Source organism: Varanus komodoensis, unplaced genomic scaffold (genome assembly GCF_004798865.1).
Source record: "Varanus komodoensis strain SLA01 unplaced genomic scaffold, ASM479886v1 scaffold11, whole genome shotgun sequence".
NCBI classification, from domain to species: Eukaryota; Metazoa; Chordata; class Lepidosauria; order Squamata; family Varanidae; genus Varanus; species Varanus komodoensis.
Window position 1 is genome coordinate 15,880,899 of NW_025335317.1, and position 11,895 is coordinate 15,892,793.

Genomic DNA, 11,895 nt, shown 5'->3' on the forward strand with positions numbered 1-11,895 from the left:
GGTCAGATTCATAGAAATCCAGAAGGTGGAGTTGAAGTATAGTTGCTTGGTGCCATGGTTGTTACCTCATGGGTATCCACAGGGCTCTAACCTATCCACCATGCTCTTCGAGATCTACATGGAACTGCTGAGAGAGGTCATCTGGAGGTTTGGGCTGAGATCTGAGTTCTGCTTCTCCTCTACATCAAATCCAGGGGAGGTGGTGTCCATCCTGAACTGGTGCATTAGCTCAATAATGGACTGCAGGAGGACCAACAAACTGAAACTCAGTTCAGACAAGATGGAAGTACTGCTGCTATATACGTGATATAGCAATTAGAGTGTTGCCCTGGGACACAGGAGGGCCAAGTGCAATGGAGCTCACTGGATGACTTTGGGTCAGTCACTGATTCCCAGCCTAACCTGCATCACAGGAATGTTGTTGTGAGAAGAAATGAGAGGGAATTCCGTGCATACTGCTCTCGGTTCAAGAGATAAAAGGCAGAAAGTAAATATAAGAAATTAATTAAGAACCTGGCAGGTGCTAAAGATCAGCAGATGAGGCTCGTCTCACTGTTCTGTCCACCCATGTGGTTTGACAAAGACATTTAAGGGGCAGCACCAAGATTATGAGACTCTGCTGATAATAATTTGCAGTACCCTCTCTTTACAAAGATTTTGTACTGGGACTCTAAACCCCATAAAGCGTTTCTGTTTCAGGCTATCTTTAGAAGTTGATCTAGGTATTCAATATGCTGCTGAACTTTTGAATTTTTACTGTTCTTTTTATTGTTTCAATTCTTTTAATTGATTGTGCCATAAGCTAGACAGGAGTCCTGGAATCCTGTTGGTTTCCCTGGAGCTTTTGGTGGCTTTTGATACTGCAAATAGTATTCTTCTGGATCTTTTGTCTGCCATCAGCATAAAAGGCATGGTGATACAGTAGTTTCAGTCCTTCCTGAATGAAAACTCTCAGATGATGGTGTTGGGGAATCTCTGCCATGATCTATGTTGTGTTACAAGTTTCATCCTGTCTCCTCCACTCTTCAATATCTGTATGAAATCACAGCGGAGGCCTGGGCTAAAGTGCCATCAATATACCAGTGATGTTCAGCTTTACCTCTTTTCCATCTAAGAATCCTGGGGAGGTTGACAAATGCCCAAAGGCACGGGATAGATGAGGGCAACAAGCTGAGACTCCATGAAGATGGCGGTACTGTGAGGATCAAGTATGCCATTTGGGTATGTTCTTGGACTCAGTACTAATGGTGAAAGTTCAGGTTGCAAACCACTATTTGCCAGCTTAGGTTGGCATGCCACCTGCAACCCTGTCCAGAGAGGGAGATCTTCTTGCAGCCACTCATGCTGTGGTGACATCCAGGCTGGAATACATGGTGCTCTACATGGGCCTATCTGTAAGGATGGTGCAGAAGACTTCAGCTGGTACAAAATTCCACTTCCTGGACCAGTGAGACTTCCATGGCAGTCTGCTCATGTGGCACAGATACTCTTAAAGCCATTAGTGGTTTGGGCTCAAATTATTTGAAAAGACACCTCTCCCCAATCAACCTCCCTGCACTCTGTGGACAAAAAGAAAGAGCCTTCTCATCTCCCCATCACCAAGGGTGGTCAGGCTGGTGAGTGTAAGGAAGAGGGCTTTTCAGTGGTAATTCCACAACTGGAATCAGTTTCCATCAGCAATTCATCAGACCCCTTCCTTGCAGGTCTTCAGGAAGGCTCAGCAAACTCATTTTTACCGACCCCTTTAAATCTTGGATTGAAGGTTTTATTTTGATTTATTTTTATATATTTCATGTTGTTATTTTATTTTGTACATTTCCTTGAATGGGTTTTATCTTTAATGATGGCTGAAAAAGAAAAAGAAATGCTATGGCGAAGAGGTTTTCCTCAGCTCTGCCACATCCAGGAGTGACATATCTACTTATACTCTTTCCCTACCTCACCTCTTCCTCTAAATTAAAAACTTGGGAGCTAGTTTGAGTCCTGAAGCATAAAATAAGCTTTCAAAAGCTTATTTGTAAAGCACTAGTTTTAGCTCTTCTGCACTTCTTCTCTTCTGAATAAAAGGGAAATTCTTCTTCAGTTTTGCCCTCAATGCCATCCAGTAATGGTTCCAAACATTAATTACACATTATGTAAGAAAAGGCAGCTTTAATCACTTTGTAGCCCTTTACTGTCAAACAATGCTTCTTTGTTCAAGTAGTACAAGTAATTCTGTTCCACCTTCTATATGCCACTAATTTATTGTGTGCTTGTAACATTCTTTTTTCATCATCTCCTTTCTTTTTAATTGTTATTATAATCTTTCAGAGTGTTATATAAATACAAGTTTCCAACAGATGTGTCCATGTCTATGCCATCATTTAAACTTAACAGAATTTGTTAAGTTTGAGAAAAATCAGATAATAACAAATGTTCTTATTGCATTCATCTTATATTTGCATATTTGTCACCATTCTTCCAAAGCAGCCTTCCCCAATCTGACGCACTCCAGATACATTGCACTACAATTCCCACCTTCCTCCAGCAGGCAGTTCCAAAAGATTCATTTTATACCCTAGTAAAGTTACCAACATGAATTCTCCCAGCTGTCATCTGAATAATTATGGTTTTGTCCATGGTAGCTAGAGCCCAAATCTTCTTCCTTACCTTGGTATTCTGCAATTCCCATAAGCCCCTATGAAATGGATGGGTACCAATGGACAAAAACCACGGGCAGTTGTAGTACAAACGTTTATAAAGCATCAAGTTAGGGCGATATTTTCCTTTCTCATAATACTGGAACCTGGGGTCATCCCATAAAGCCGAATGGTGGAAGATTTAGGAGAGATTAAAGGAAGCACTTCTTCACACATTGCATAAATTTGGTGGAATAAGCAACAACTATTAGTTCAAGCCCACTGCATGGTGTGGGAAATAACTTGTTCCAATGCTGCGAGCTGTAGGGGGGTGTTTTGGAGTCCCAACTCTGACTTCAGAAAACAATTCCAGTGCTGCTGGTGGGACTGCTCACTAGAAGCACCCTTGCCCTACCTTGCAGCCACCACAGAAAAAAACAACAACAAACACTCTGGCTGCTCCGCTGAGGTCATAAAGGTGTCCCTGGAGAAGGGTCTGAGAGAGCAGAGAGGAAAGGAGACAAGTGCCCCCAAGACATGACCAATCCTGGCAATGCCTCAACCTCTTCCCCCCTTCCCTCCAACTCCCATACGAAATTGGACTGAGGATTGTCCCCTGAAAAATTTTCCCCCTAAAGCTAAAAATTCAACCATTGTGGCTGAAGGAAGGGGAGTGTATATACAAAGTAAACACTTTCCCTGAAATATCCAAACATTTCCCTAATTTAAACCAGTAATGATGCTAAGGTTTTAAGTCATTCCAGTCAGCCTCAGTTTGCCATTAAACAAGATATAGGTACAACTCAGTGGGCACACACACATTCATTGGGAAAAAATGGAAATTGCACATGATAATTGGGCCTTAAATCATGTTCCTTTCCCTTGAACTGCTGTTTTATGAACACTTATTTTAAAGAGAGACCAATTGAAAATGGTGATTCAAATAAATACATATTACATTGGGTTTCTAAAATGTCTCAGTATTTTTACCTGTTGTCGCTTGTATGCCAAATGATCCAACTTTTTCAACTCTTTCTGCAGATTGGTATATGTTTTCTGTAGCTCAGATTTGCTAGATATGTTCTGAAGAGACGCAAATGTTCTTTGAACCTGTAACCATACAACAGCAGAGAAACTTCATTAGCAATTCCCAGTGCTTGATTAGGCATGGACTCTCCTAAAATGAAATAGTTTGGAGGTCTACTGGGATTGGGCACAGCTCTTGTTACACTCCCAATGGTACTACCAGGAGCATAACAGGCTTTCCGGAGGCTTCGCATGTTCTGCACTCCCAGCCCATTCAGGAACTGCCCCATCACTGAGATACATGACAATGTCTGGAGCCTTGCCTCTTTCTCCAGAATGTACCTGGAAAATTACAACTGCTGTGTCCTAAATGAACTGGTAGTACTGCCATGCATGTGCTCAGATGAGATTCCCAGGCATGCATGAGAGATGGCGGGCTCTGGTGGGAATGGCGGCTCAGATATGGAGGAGGGGGAGTGGAGAGCTGACCCAGCCGTGGCTCAGAGTCCTCACTCTGATATGGGAGTTGTTGAGACTAGCGAGGCCCCGGCTGCCCAAACTCTCCCGGTGAGCCAGCCTGAGCCAGTGCTGGATCAAAGCACTTCAAGGACAACCACTGAGCCCTCCCTTCCTCCTGATGGTGGGAAAGAAGCCTGCAGAGAACAGGCCGGGGAGGGGTTCTCGGGAGGAGAACTTGTCACCCCGGGAGACATGGACGCAAGGGCCCGTCGACGCAGCAACCGGCTAGACCAATTGGGGGTGCAATGGGAAGAGTGTCGGTGCTCCCGCTTCCATAGCGCACCTCCCTCCAGAGACCAGTCCTGAAGGGTTCATAAGCAGAGCTTTGGGTGAAGGGGGGCAGAGCAAGGGGTCAACTTTCCACCTGGTGTGTGTGTTTCAAGGCTTGTGAATACGTTGTTTCTGTATGGAATAAAGACTCTTCCAATAATTGCTGAAGTGCCTGTCTCATTTGGGAGGGGATGCTAGCTCATAACAAGTACCACTGTTATGGGCACCAGGATGACTGGGAAATGCGGTTTCTCTGGCCTCCTAGGTCCTAGATACTGTTTCAGGAAGAAAATGAAATGGGAACCTGCATGTGAGGGAAGGGACAAGTTAAGCCTGACCTTCACAGGAGCTTAGTCTTGGCTTATAACTAATGCGAAAGTGCCAAACTGGGGAGACTCACTTCCTGAACACCACAGTCCGAACACAGCTTCATTGATATATGTTGTATTGTCACCACCGTCCTGGTCTCATAAATAGATTTTATCTAAGTAAGAAATGCATCATTTTTCTTAGGTAATTCATGCATTAAAGTCATTTCCTGATCCAAGTGATGCAAGAAAGCTTTATTGACAGTGAGATAAATTATGCAGTACACACTTGAAATCAATGTTGAGCAATCTGTCACCTTCCGTGGCTGATTGCACTGCAGCTCCCATGAGCCCTTGCCATTGGCTGATGGGAGGTGCAGTCCAACAACATCAAAAGTGCCACGTGTGGGTTACGCCTGCTGTAGATAACCCAGGCTAAGAATGTGGGACTAGAAGAAGCTTTTATTGTGCACACCCACTCAAAAGCATGCACTTGTGCTTCAGATGGCATCACCATCCCCGAGGGTCTCTGTTGTGCTTCCTTGGTTTTCAGGAGAGTGGGGAAAATGCACTCCTCCGAAATATGAAACAAAGCACAAATTGCCACCGCTGCAGGTGCATTATTCCTCCTTGTTCCACTCTACCACACTGTCACCCAGGGTTCATGTAGTATGAAATGTGTGGAGAGCCAAACTTAATCCAATCAGTTGCCCATCAATTGTTGGCACCTGGCTGGCAGACCAAGCAGGCACTCGGGTAACCCAATCAGTGTTTTCCACTCACAGTCTTGAAATGTCCCATGAATGGTGCAATGCCGTGTATTTCTAATAAAATAATAGTTATTTCCAACTATTTACATCCACATTTGCATATGGAAAAGTTATACTAACTGACATCCTCAAAGTAAGCCCAGAGTATGGTCTGAAGGCACATAAGGCATTCACCATGTTGAAGAGAAGCATCTGTTCTGAGCTTGGAGAGGGAACTGCCAGGGAACCACCACCTTGAGTTCCACGATGGGAGAAAGGTGGAGAATAAATATAATAAATAAATCAATAAGTAAATACATAAATCCCTCTTTGGTCCTTTTCGGTGTTGCATTTTTATTTTCTTTCTTCAAGGAACAATTTTTTTGGTGTTGTTAGTCACAAAGTCGTACCTGACCCATCACGACCCCATGGACAACATTCCTCAGGCCTCCCTGCCCTCCACCATCCCCCGGAGTCCACCCAAGCTCACGCCAACCGCTTCAGTGACTCCATCCAGCCACCTCATCCTCTGCCATCCCCTTCTTCTTTTGCCATCTATTGTTCCCAGCAGCCAGTCTTAGAGGAGATCAACCCTGACTGACCTTTAGAAGTCCAGATACTGAAGGAACAATTAGCTGAAAGCATGTACCATATGCATGTCTATTCAGAAGTAAATCACATTGTCCTCAATGGTGCTTCCTCCCGGAAAAGTCAGCACAAGATGTGAGGAGGGATTCTTTAGCTTTCTGGAAGGAGTTGTGGATGACACGTTTTGCCCCTGGTCTCCACTCCTTCATATCAGTGCAACTAATTTAAGCACATTAAGCACACAAGCTTAATTGATCTAAAAACAAAAATGAAAACTGAAGATTCATTTTCCAGCTCTTTGAGTGGCACACACAAGATCATGTTTGCATGATCCTACATAGTGAAAACTGTACTGTATTCATTAGCATGCATCCAAATCATGATAAATACATTTTGCTTAAATGCTACAAGGGCGCTCCCAGATACACAGAAAGGGTTGTAGTGTAGACAGCCATGGGTTTTTTATGGGGCAGGAGGACAATGGTCAAATAAGCTTCCTTGACTTGTTAACATTGATGGTCCCAAAGGATCAGATTCTGATAAATAAGGATAAATACCTATTTTGATACGTTTTGTGATGTAGGGCTTACAGACGCATCACAAGTATTGCGTGTATCAGCTCTAATGCTTTCTCGCTTCTACTACATAGAAACAACCAGCCTTCTATAATCTACAATGAAGTGTAGGTCACTTTCGGCTCACAGGTACACAGTCAAGCCATATAGCCTGCATATTTATTTATTTATTTATTTATTTATTTATTTATTAAAACATTTTTATGCCGCCCCATTCGCCTCGGGGCAGCTTACAACAATAAATATTAATGCAATTGTTATGCAAACAACAGCATGTTGGTGCTACTCTGTTCTTTATTTCAGGTGACCTGTGAACTTGGGAGATGCAAGGCCAACATGCCAGCAGGAATGGTGTGGAAGACTCAGATACCCTTGATAACTCTTCAGCTACGTATATGGTCCTTAGTCTATGATGTGGAGCAGTCAGATACTCTTCAGGTGCAATACACATTAGAATGAAGTTTTTTTGACTTGTATTTGATCCACACATATCACATGTGTTAGCGTCATCTAAGATTTTGCCCTGCACATGGTTTTACCTTGCATATTCCAGATGAGTTTCAGGATACTGAGAGAGAATGTCTACCTACTACTTAGTCTGACTTTAACTGCATGTGGTTCTGTACTATCTGATGTTAAAATAAATTTAAACTTAGCCACCACACCATTTGCTAGCCAATGTAATAACAAGAATTATTTATTAAATTTATATCTCACCTTTCCACCCAAAAATGTGTTTAAGGCAGTAAATAAAATTACAGAGCTAGAATTAAAACATCAAACCTAATTCATTAAAAACACATCCAAACATTGCCTGGGAATGTGGGTCTCATCTCTTTGGTGGAGCATAGATGTTAAAATACCCTAGCAACCCGTTCTTGACCTAATATTGATGAGGAGCATATACATTCGTAGGAACTGTATGGTATGAGATGTGATAATCCTCCAATAAAGTAAAAGTACTCTCCACAGTGCCATTTGGTGCACTGCATGTTCCAGTCCAGACACAATGTCTCTGCCTCAAAGAGATAAAACTGCATGCCAAGACCCATTTATAAGGCTGGCCCTTTTCTCCTCCCACCCCCATAAGCCGTTTTATACATTTAACAAATCTCTTCCTCGGTCAGCAGTTTCATTTCATAGTGAATGACATAACCTTTAAAATTAATTTCGGTTCAGTGATCAAACCCTTCTATTTTATTCTATGAAAATTACAAAACCTTGGAGCCATAGGACTGGAAAGGAAAGAACTTCGTCTGCTCTCAAATGATTAATGACAAGTCTTACAAGCCAAGATCCTCGTGAAGGAATAGTACAATATGTCCGCACTGCCATTGTATTACAACACGCTCTGGGGAAATATATATATATTTAAATGCCTTTCCTAATTGATGTACATGGGCAAACATCCTGACAATCCTGCGGCGATGACAAGGGCTGCTCTCAGGGTTGTGCAAGGTTTGCTGAAAATCAGATGCCTTTTCTTGGATCAGGTCCACCATTAAGAGTATTTCAATTGCTTGAGGGAGCTCTAAAATATAATCATGAAAGTTAAAGGCTTCGGGGAGGGGGGGCAGCAAAGTCAGAACTCATTAGAGATTTCAATTGTATTAAAATTTGGCTCTGGATGGCAGTGGCCAAAATGCTATTAGAGCTTTATGGCTATTCAGCAGCATATGTTTAAAGTTACCTGGTAGTCTCTGTCTATTTTCTAATTAATGTGACACTATAAAAAGAAATGCATTTGGCAGGTGTGGTAAGAATGACCAAGCACTGCAGAAAGATTTTAAAAAATACTAACACAGACTTCTACCAGAACACAGAGCTGAGGAATAGGTTGGACACTGCACAGGAAGATTACACATCTGTCTAACATGTTCTTTCTGTAAGGAGAGAATTTTTTTATTTCCTGATCGTTTTCTTTCCAAGAATACAGCATTTTTAGAAAATGGGAAAAGGATTATAACAACCTTTGCCACATATTCCATATTTCTGAAATATTCAACACCATACTTGTGTGGTTTTCAATCATTTTTAGCTCTGTTCTAACAATCCAAATAATCAGGTGGAAAGGGCTCAGGAATACTCAAAGCACACAAAAAGGATTACTTAAGATTAGTTATTATTACTGTGACATGCATAGTAGCAGGTATATTTTAGAACTGACAAAGTATCATAAAAAGTAGAAAGGCAACCAGACAGAATTGAGACAGGTATAGGATTTTTCTGAGATCCACCTATGAGTTGGGAAAGGCACCCCAAACTTATAGGTGGGTTTCTGAGTGATCTCTTACCCCTCCCCATAGCAGAAGCAGAAAGATTTGCACTGGCCGCATCTCTGAGGACAGGAGAGCTACTTCAGGGATGGGTTTTGGGGGACAGGGAGGGGAAGAACAAAGGCTGCCACAACACGAGATAGCACCACAGGCTCCTTCCCTTGAACTCTGAGGTGCAACACTCCCATGCTTTGGGAATAGGCAAGTTATAAAGAAATATAACAATAATGATCAGATTGCCAAAGCCGGCTGAGTGTTCTGCAGGGTGTTCTGCACCTATTCAATTCTTGCTCCCTGCACAGGTTGCCCTCAGAGGATTGCAAGCATCCAGAATGGAGTATACTCTAGGTAACTGAAAAGACAACTCACTATGTAAACAATATTCCATTTTGTTTAGATAAAATCACTGCTCTGAACTCTAAACCTAAGGATGGTAAAGCAAAACATATATCCTGTTTATCTGAATTATTTCGGTCATATTCAGTACATAATTTGTTTCAAATATTTTTATCCTACTGCTCTGCCAAAAAGACTCCCAAGAGTGGCATACAATCAATCAATCAGGAAAAACAGTGCCTGCCCACAGACTTACAATCTGAAAAGACACAGCACACCAGGAAAAAGCAATGGGGAAGGAAACAGGAAAAAATAAGGTGACAATCAGCAGAGCTGGTAGAATGGCTCTACTTTCCCTTCATCTCCCAGTGTTGGGTATCCAACTGGAGTAGCTCCTTAAGTGCCTTTTACCTCTGCTCCCATCTTTTTTGCTCCTCTTTTCCCACAGGGGAGGTGATGTCAGTCATGCCTGTGGGGTGAGTACTCCAACTGTTTTTTCCTATGCCAGATCCTGTCTCCCTCCATCCCATCATCTTTGAAAAGGGGACTACCTACATAGGAGGGTAGAATCTCACAAACAGACTATGCAATGCGCTCAATGATCCTTGATGACGATTTGGAAACTCCAAGCAGTGGAGGAAATCAACAGGACTAAAATAATTCTTATAATGATGCATACCTAAGTTTTAGCTCTAAGCCCATTACAGAAAGGACATATTGCATTTTGACCACATGGATCGTCTTTTTCCCCTGATGAAGCTTGTAGGAAGCCAAGGATGTTTCCAGGTAAAAGGGTCCTAGTGCTACTGACCCAAAAGCAATGCACTCTGTCTTTCACTTTTTATCAAGTGTTCCATGCGAAGAAGAAAAAGATGGAAAATATGGTGGGGAAATATAAGGAGAATGTGCAAGTGGAAGATGCTAGCTAGTCCACGGCCACTGTAATTTCGTGCATAAGCCAAGCACAAGCAATAAGCCAAGCAATGGCACAATAAAAGCATAGTACAAAAGGACCAACGTCCTTCGCATTTGCACCTGAAGGAGCAGAGCCCAATGCTCACTGAACACCATTTTGTGTCGACCATGCATCTTCCCACATTTTCAAATGCAAAAACAATAAAATAAAATGAATGTGGTGGATATGTATGTATAGCACTAAACAAATATTTGATCTGCTAGAAAATGTCCTTAAAGACCTTATGCAAGAAGTGCTGGTAGGAAGGAATAAGGAGAAAGTTTAGAATCACATGCCTTTTGGAGGATGTATTTGTGTTGATTCCTCCAGATCAAAGTCTGGAGGAAACACTGTATGCAGATAAATCCACAGGTCACTCAAATTTCCAAGTAGTTCTGCGAGCAGATAGTGATTGGTTGTCTCAGTTTCACTGGCTGCCTTTTAGTTTCCATACTCAGTTCAAGGTGGTGATAACCTCCTCCAAGGATCAAAATGCCCATGGCCTGTGACAGCTTAAGTTTCATCCTTTGACATTTGCCCAATGCATTCTATGGAGAAGCTTTACACGGGTTCTGTCTGTCTACAGGTTCAAACAGCAAGGGCACAGACTAGGGCCTCTGATATCCTATCAGAAAACCTACAAATCTAATTCAAGTGTTCAGAAAATAGGTAAATATCTTTCTGTACAGATAAGACAGTGGGGAACTCATGTTGCCTTAATGTCTAGTTTAATCAATCCATCAGGCTAGTGTTATAGTTAAAGTGTTACTAGTGCACTAGTGTTAGAAGTCAGAAGTATAGTTAGAAGCTGATACTTTCCTCCATTACCACCAAGAAAAGGAAAGGTGGGAAACCATCACTTCTCTCTGTGAAGCTGGAGCAGGTGGCTAAAGGTGCAGTCAGGAGTTGTGCTTCTCCTTCCAAGCAATTTCAGTCTCACCAGCGTTTCTTTGCTAATAATCTTTTACTGTTACATTCAAGTCTCTGAATATACAGGGCAAAATTTTGTATCCTTTCTGCCGTTCATTATCCAAAACTCTCTTTATGAACCCTTCTGCATCTTTCCCCCAGGAGATGGATGCTGTGGAATTGGGCATGCCTTTGCACTTCCCATTGTGCCCCTAATTGTACCTCTCTCTGATGAAGATGTTTGGCGACCAGGGTTCTTCGGGAGGCAGGAGTCCCCCATCGTAAAACCAACCTATTTCAAAGCCTCCTTCCTTGACCTGCAACTCTTTCCTGTTCTCACAGCCAAGTAGACTGTGGGCTTGGGCTTATCTGTGGAATCTCAGGAACTTGAACCACAGCTGGGGTTTAAACCATTTCAAAAACATTTGCATCTTCAGAATCCAAGCTGTTGGAACTATGAGTAGCCTCCCAGGGTACACGCCCGAAATCGGAGAGGACGTGTGCACACAGGCGACACATTAGCAGTCTCAAATAATGCCCATTTTGGATTACTACTTGTTGTTGTTGTTAGTCGTGAAGTCATGTCCGACTTCATTAAGTTTTCTTAATGTTGAGTTTCAAGCACTCTCCTCCTTCACCTGCATCAAGAGGCTCTTCAGTTCCTCTTCACTTTCTGCCATTAGAGTGGTATCATCTGCATATCTGAGGTTGTTGATATTTCTCCCGGCAATCTTAATTCCAACTGGGGATTCATCTAGCCCTGCCT

General features: G+C 42.4%; 1 protein-coding gene across 6 annotated transcripts in view; it reads right to left on the bottom strand.

The window, feature by feature from the left end:
* The window catches only part of CTNNA3 (catenin alpha 3), a 766,319-nt gene that overhangs the window by 712,446 nt on the left and 41,978 nt on the right, over positions 1-11,895 (bottom strand). For all 6 annotated transcript variants that reach the window (XR_006413770.1, XM_044420420.1, XM_044420417.1 and 3 more), the window contains exon 5: positions 3,609-3,728. Coding sequence is in view for 5 of the 6 variants with exons in the window: in XM_044420420.1 (XP_044276355.1) it covers positions 3,609-3,728 (120 nt within the window). In the remaining variant the exon portion in view is untranslated. The remainder of the gene's footprint in view (positions 1-3,608; positions 3,729-11,895) is intronic.